General features: G+C 32.3%; 1 protein-coding gene across 1 annotated transcript; it reads right to left on the bottom strand.

The window, feature by feature from the left end:
• Nucleotides 1–2,369: 2,369 nt before the first annotated feature.
• LOC110288544 (olfactory receptor 8K3-like) lies at nt 2,370–3,320 on the bottom strand. The gene has a single exon (XM_021154859.1). It carries the CDS (start codon nt 3,318–3,320, stop codon nt 2,370–2,372), a length of 951 nt encoding a protein of 316 aa, XP_021010518.1.
• Nucleotides 3,321–6,600: the final 3,280 nt, after the last annotated feature.

The following is a 6,600-nucleotide window of genomic DNA, read 5'->3' as shown; positions in this document are numbered from 1 at the left end:
TTCTTTTGTTCATTGTATATTTTTGGAATCTTTGTCAAAGAAAATTGTCCATAAATGTGTGATTTAATTTCTGGGTTTTCAATTATATTCCATTGATCAACCTGCCTGTTTCTGTACCATTACCATGTAGTTTTTATCACTATTGTTCTGTAGTACAACTTAAGGTCAGCAAGGGTGTTTACCCCTAAAATTCTTTTATTCTTGAAAATTGGTTTTGCAATCCTGGGTATTTTGTTTTCCATATAAAATTGAGAAATTCTCTTTCATGTCTTTAAAAAATTGTGTTGGAATTTTGGTGGGGATTTCATTAAATCTGTAGACTGCTTTTGGTACAATGGTCAATTTTACTATGTATGTTCATCCTACTTATACATGAGCATGGGAGATTTCTCCATTTTCTGAGGTCTTCTTTGATTTGTTTCTGGAGAGATTTGAAGTTCTTATATTAGAGATCTTTCACTTGTTTGGTTAGAGTTACCCCAAGATATTTTATATTATTTGTGACTATGGTAAAGGGTGTTGTTTCCCCAATTTCTTTATCAGCCCATTTATCATTTATATAAAGGAAGGCTACTGATTGTTTCTGTTAATTTTATCTCAGGCCACTTTGCTGAATTTGTTTATTAGCTGTAGAAGTTCACTGATAGAATTTTTGGGATGGTTTATGTATACCCTCATATCATCTGAAAATAGTGATACCTTGACTTATTCTTTGGCAACTTTTTTGTTGTCCCTTGATCCCCTTTTGTTGTCTTATTGCTCTGTTTAGAACTTTGAATACTGTATTGAATAGATACAGGGGGAGTGGGCTAGCCTTATCTTTCCCCTAATTTTATTGGGATTGCTTCAGGTATCTTTCCATTTAATTTGATAATGGCTGTTGCTTTGATGTATATTTCTTTTATTATGTTTAGGAATGGGCCTTGAATTCCTGTTCTCTCTAATACTTTTAACATGAAGGGCTGTTGTATTTTGTCAAATGTCTTTTCAGCATCTAAGGAGATGATCAAGTAATTTTTTCTTTGAGTTTTTTTATATTTTGCAATATATATTTATAGTTTTAAAATATAAACTATGTATACTTAGCATTTAAATATAATTTTATTCTAACAAATTCATTTGTTTAATCATCAATTATTTTAATATGCATGTGAATATTCATATACTTTTCATTCTTCCACGAACACTTATTTATCAAATGATAGATGGCACAGACATATTGCTACAGTATGCAAAAGATGGTATGAAACTTAACTAAGAAGTACTTTTGTGAACCTTGGGGTATTAGAAAGATGCTATCACAATACATAAAGATATATTTCTCTCCATATATTTCTACACTTTGGTTAGAAATACAGCCCATTTTAATTGTGATATTATGCTTGCTTAGAAAATTGATTCAATCAAAGCCTGTACTGAAACCAATACTGTACTCACTGTTGCATGGGTCAAACTAAAGGATATCCTTTCATCACAGTATAACAAGATATCTACTTAATAGATTCAGACTTCATGTACAAGACAATACAACATTGAAAAAATTTTTATTATTATATTTTAGAGAATTTCATAATGTTCAAATCAGATCACAGGATAAAATAAATTTCAAGCCAATAATTGAAAATTAAAGAAACATTTATACAAGTTTTTGTAGGAGAATTTAAGCTTTTATCTGAAATTGTACATGCCACTTAGATGCAAATATACAGTGAAATAGAAAAAATATAGATAATACAAAGAAGAATTAAGTTGTTTGAGTGACAAATACAACAACAACAACAACAACAACAACAACAAAACCAAACAAACAAGCCCTGGAGCGTCAGAGATGAAAGTAAGGTTGATGAAAGAAAAAGGGAAAGATCCTGGATTCCCATCATGTGATGAGACATTTAAGCAAGGTCAATAGGAAGTTACAAGCAAAGCTCAGAACTTAAGCTTTCCTTCACTTTGATGAATTTAGAATTTCACTCAACTCATATAAATGAATGAATCCCAAAAGCTAATGAAATGTTAAGATAAAAATTCAACACATTAATTCGTTAAGAAAACTTAATGAATCAAGCATATAATTGCCATTGAAGCCCTGGTCTACAGTTCCTGTTCTTTCTAAAGAACAAATCTACATCACCAAATCTTGTGGTCTTTATGTTCTTCTCAGAATATTTTCTGTGATCATATATATTCTATTTTTGAAAATACACCCAGACATCTTCAGTAACAGTGATTGAGTTCTATTGGTTTCTTCATATATTTCTATAAAGGATTTAGAAGTTTGGCTACAAGAAATAATGATAACATATAATTTTGTTGAACATTTGTAATTTTGAAACATTTATATGGAAAACAAAGAGTGAAGGATGAAAATCCTATGTCAATTTCAAAAGAAAACCATGTATTTTTTTCCATGTCCTATGGAGAGCATCTTTTACATCTTTATTCCGCAAGCTGTAGATCAAGGGATTCAACATGGGGATAACCATGGTATAAAATATTGAAGCCACTTTATCAGTATCAAAGGAATGACTGGATTTGGGCTGCATATACATAAATATCAAAGTCCCATAAAAGACAGTGACCATTGTCAGGTGGGACCCACAGGTAGAGAAAGCCTTGCGCCTGCCCTCAGCAGAATTCATCCTGAGAATAGCTATGAGAATGAGTAGATAGGACACAAGAACAAGCAGAAGAGAGGAAATCAAATTAAAAGCTGATAAGTACAACAATATTACCTCAATTTCTTGTGTATTTGAGCAGACCAAAGATAACAAAGGAAGACTGTCACAGTAGAAATGACTGATGACATTGGAGCCACAGAAAGACAAAGTGAAAATCTTAATTGTGATTAAAAGAGCCACAATTGTACAGTAAACATAAGGGATTACTACAAGCAACCAGCATAGTCTTTTTGACATGATGACCATATAGAACAGAGGCTTACAGATAGCCACATAGCGGTCATAGGACATTGCAGACAGAATATAAATTTCACAAGCAATGAACATACTAAAGAAAGACAACTGGATTGCACAAAGATGAAATGATATTGTATTTTGATCTACAATAAAATTTGTTAACATTTTTGGTCCCACAGCTGTTGTATAACCAAGGTCTGTAGTAGAGAGGTGTCTGAGAAAAAAGTACATGGGTGTTTGTAGTCTGGAGTCCACCACGGTAAGGATGATCATGCCCAAGTTGTCAATCAGAGAGATCAGATAGATGATGAGGAACAGTCCAAACAATGGGGCCTGCAGTTCAGGGCGGGAAGTGATGCCCATGAGGATGAATTCAGTCACCATTGTGAGGTTGTGGTTCTCCATTCAGGTTTATGGAAGTCCTGTTTTGAGTAGAGACATTTGCACTGTGAATAGATTTCAAATACCATAGTATTCTATGTAGCTTCAATAAAATATCTCCAAATATTTTTTATTTATTTTTCAAAATTAGTCTATTTCAAAGATGTGCACATACTTTTATGCATACACATACTCTTTTGCATATAAATACACAAAGAGATACAGACATGTAGCTGGAAAGACACAGATATGAATCAATGATCCTCACCCAGTAAAAGTTTTAGAGAATAATCTAACTCCTTTAAAATAATATTTGCTTTTCCTAACTATAATGATAAGAGCCAGTTCAATTCAATATTAAACATTTTAATCTGGAGAACATCTATCTAAAGAGTGATTAAGCCTATTAATACACTCAGGATGTGAAAATTTTGCTATATGGACAGATGTACATGTCTAAATTAATACATATGAAATTATATAAATCTATATAGTACATCTTACAAACATGACATGGAATTCAATGTAATAAGGCAATTCTGAATAATTCCATTTTATCAGAAGAAAAGTCACAGGAGGGGAATGATTTCTACTTTTGATAAAAGGTGTACATGCTGATGTTTTCTGAATAAAGTCAGAAATAAAAAGATTTACAACTGTCATCATAGCAGAAAGTGCAGACTCTGTGTGAATGAGAGCAAAATACCCCAGTAGTCACTCTTCTGTGTAGAGCTGGTTGTATTTAATTGAAATTTCCCTAACTTAACAGGTTGTTGTAAAATGTGCTTACCTTATAGCATTCCACTCTCTCTATGTACACTTCATATATTAAGCATGCAAAATTATCAATTATTTCAAAGCAGAATTCACCCAATCTTGTTTCCTTTTACATTGCTTTAATTTGCAATGATATAAAAGTAAAAAAATTAAGTATGCTTAATGTTAATTTTCTTATAAGTAAGAACAGATATGAAAGTTTTCCTCTGAAGAAATTTAGGACTGAAGGAAAAGAAAAACATTCTTTAGTGTAAATTATTTTGTTCACTGATACTTGAATGCTATTTTTCAAACTCCAATCTCAGAAAATTAGTTGCAAGTAGTAAAAAAAAAAGATTTCCATTGTCATAAAGATATTTTCAGTATCTCTTGACTCTCAAGTAATGTTTTCACACCCAATGTGAAATAAAGGATCCTTTTATTAAAGGATCAGGCAGTGGCTCAGAGATCTTTCCTCAGATAAAATCACTGAGTATCTGAACTTGAATTTGAACAAGAGGACACAAGAATGGAAGAGGAGAACAGACTCATGACATTGGCCTCTGATCTGTGCACATGTGTTCTTACAGATAATCAATAAATATATTGCAAAATTTTTAAAAATATAAACTAATCCCACCTACAATTCTCTGCAAAAAAATCACTTGTTAACATTTCAATTATTTAATTTTCTTTAACATAATCATGGCATTTTCGTTAATATATTGTTTTGTTATAAATTGTTCCAATTCCTCTCACTTTATCCTTTGGATAGTTCTTTTCTTCATGCTAGATGCTTGACCACTTGAGGTTTATGATAATTTTTGTATGGTATTCTTAGTAAATCTAAAAATAAATATAATTGAATATTGGTAAGAAAATACTTTATATTTTTGTTCTCAAGATCCATTCTTTAAATGAGATCAAATCATTTTACTTACTATAGATGTCTTCTCATCTTGATCCTCCACTAGTAATAAAATTAAGTGGTATATGTGTGTGTATGTGTGTTTGTGTGTGTGTGTGTGTGTGCGTGTGTGTGCGAGAGAGAGAGAGAGAGACAGAGACAGATTATATTCCCTCTCAACCTCAATAAAAAGTGTTCAAAAACTAACATGACAAAGGGAAAGGAAGATATATTATCGCTGCCCAGCTGCCAGCTGTCTTGGAATATTAGAAAGAGTAGACACTGAAACACAAGTAAGCATCTTTAGATGGTGAAATTCTAGCAAAGAATGTTCACATTTCCTTAGGCTTAACCTACAGGGCTCCGTGTGACACTCTGTTACCTGTTGTGAATCTCCTGCTTTCATTTCCCACTGTGGCTCTTTGCTCGGGTTTCTGAGATCTACTTTTGCACATTTTTAAACCCTAGAGACTCTCCCTGAGGAGACATTGAGAAATTATTAATTATCAGCAAACTTCTGAAGATCTAATGATGTAATGCCTAAAAATTATAAACTCTCAGGATCAATTTGTTTTCATCTGTGATTTAGTACTCCTTGTATATGTCAGCATTCCCTCTTACAACTACTTATCAAATGTAGTGCTGCTAAGTTCTCAAAGGTAAATTTGTGCTCTTATTGTGACATAATGTATAATTACCAGGATGTAAAGAAATAGAATATCTAGTCATGAATGAATGAACAAGTGTGGTATTTCATACAAAAGAATAGAATACTATTTAACTATTAAAATGCAAGCTATAATACCAGGGATGAGTGTGGAGAACACCAAGCAGAGTTAAATAAACCTCAATAATGAGAAGATAAAAATGGTAAGTGTCCTATTACATGAAAAGCACGAAGCTAGAATAGAGGAAATAAAATAAATTCTAAAGAGATCAACATTATCACTTCAATCTTGTGTATATTTGGAGAGATCAGAGATAACAAATTAATATCGCTACAGTAGAAATGAATGATGCCATTGAACACACTGAACGACAAAGTGAAAGTCTTAATTGTGAATAGGACAGTGAAAATTGTGCAGTAAAGTTAAAAAACAAAAACAAAAACAAAAAACAGCCACCAGTAACCAACATAATCTTGACATAAGGATCATAAAAGCAGAGGTTTACAGTGGCCACATAGTGGTCATAAAGCATTGAAAATGGAAGAAAAATCTCACAAACTTTGAACAAAAGATAGAAGGCTAAGTCTAAAAGTCACAAAGTATAAAAGATACTGGGTTTTGATGTGCAATAATATTTCTAACATTTTGGTTCTCATAGCTGTTGAATAAACAAAGAGTTTAGTAACTTTGTGTCTGAGAAGGAAATACATGGGTTTTTACAGCTGGGAGTTCACCATAGTAATTAGCATTATGGCCAAGCTGCTCATGAAAGAGATCAGACAGATGATAAGAAACAACCGAAAAAGTAATGCTTATAGCTTAGGGTGATTTGTGATGCCCAGCAGTGTCAATTAGGTCATCACTGTGAGTTATGGCTCTTCCTCTTAGCTTATCAGACAAAGTTTCTACAGACAACATTGTATAATCCATCCATTACCTAGTTTACCAACTATTACTCGGAAGATTTTTTTTT

This window comes from Mus caroli, unplaced genomic scaffold (genome assembly GCF_900094665.2).
Source record: "Mus caroli unplaced genomic scaffold, CAROLI_EIJ_v1.1 scaffold_10505_1, whole genome shotgun sequence".
Classification (NCBI taxonomy): domain Eukaryota; kingdom Metazoa; phylum Chordata; class Mammalia; order Rodentia; family Muridae; genus Mus; species Mus caroli.
Note: the sequence above shows the minus strand (reverse complement) of the source record. Positions and strands in the feature narration are given on the sequence as shown.

Bases quoted from the DNA above. Each gene is read 5' to 3' on its own strand.
- LOC110288544 (XM_021154859.1), bottom strand. From the start codon at position 3,320: ATGGAGAACCACAACCTCACAATGGTGACTGAATTCATCCTCATGGGC.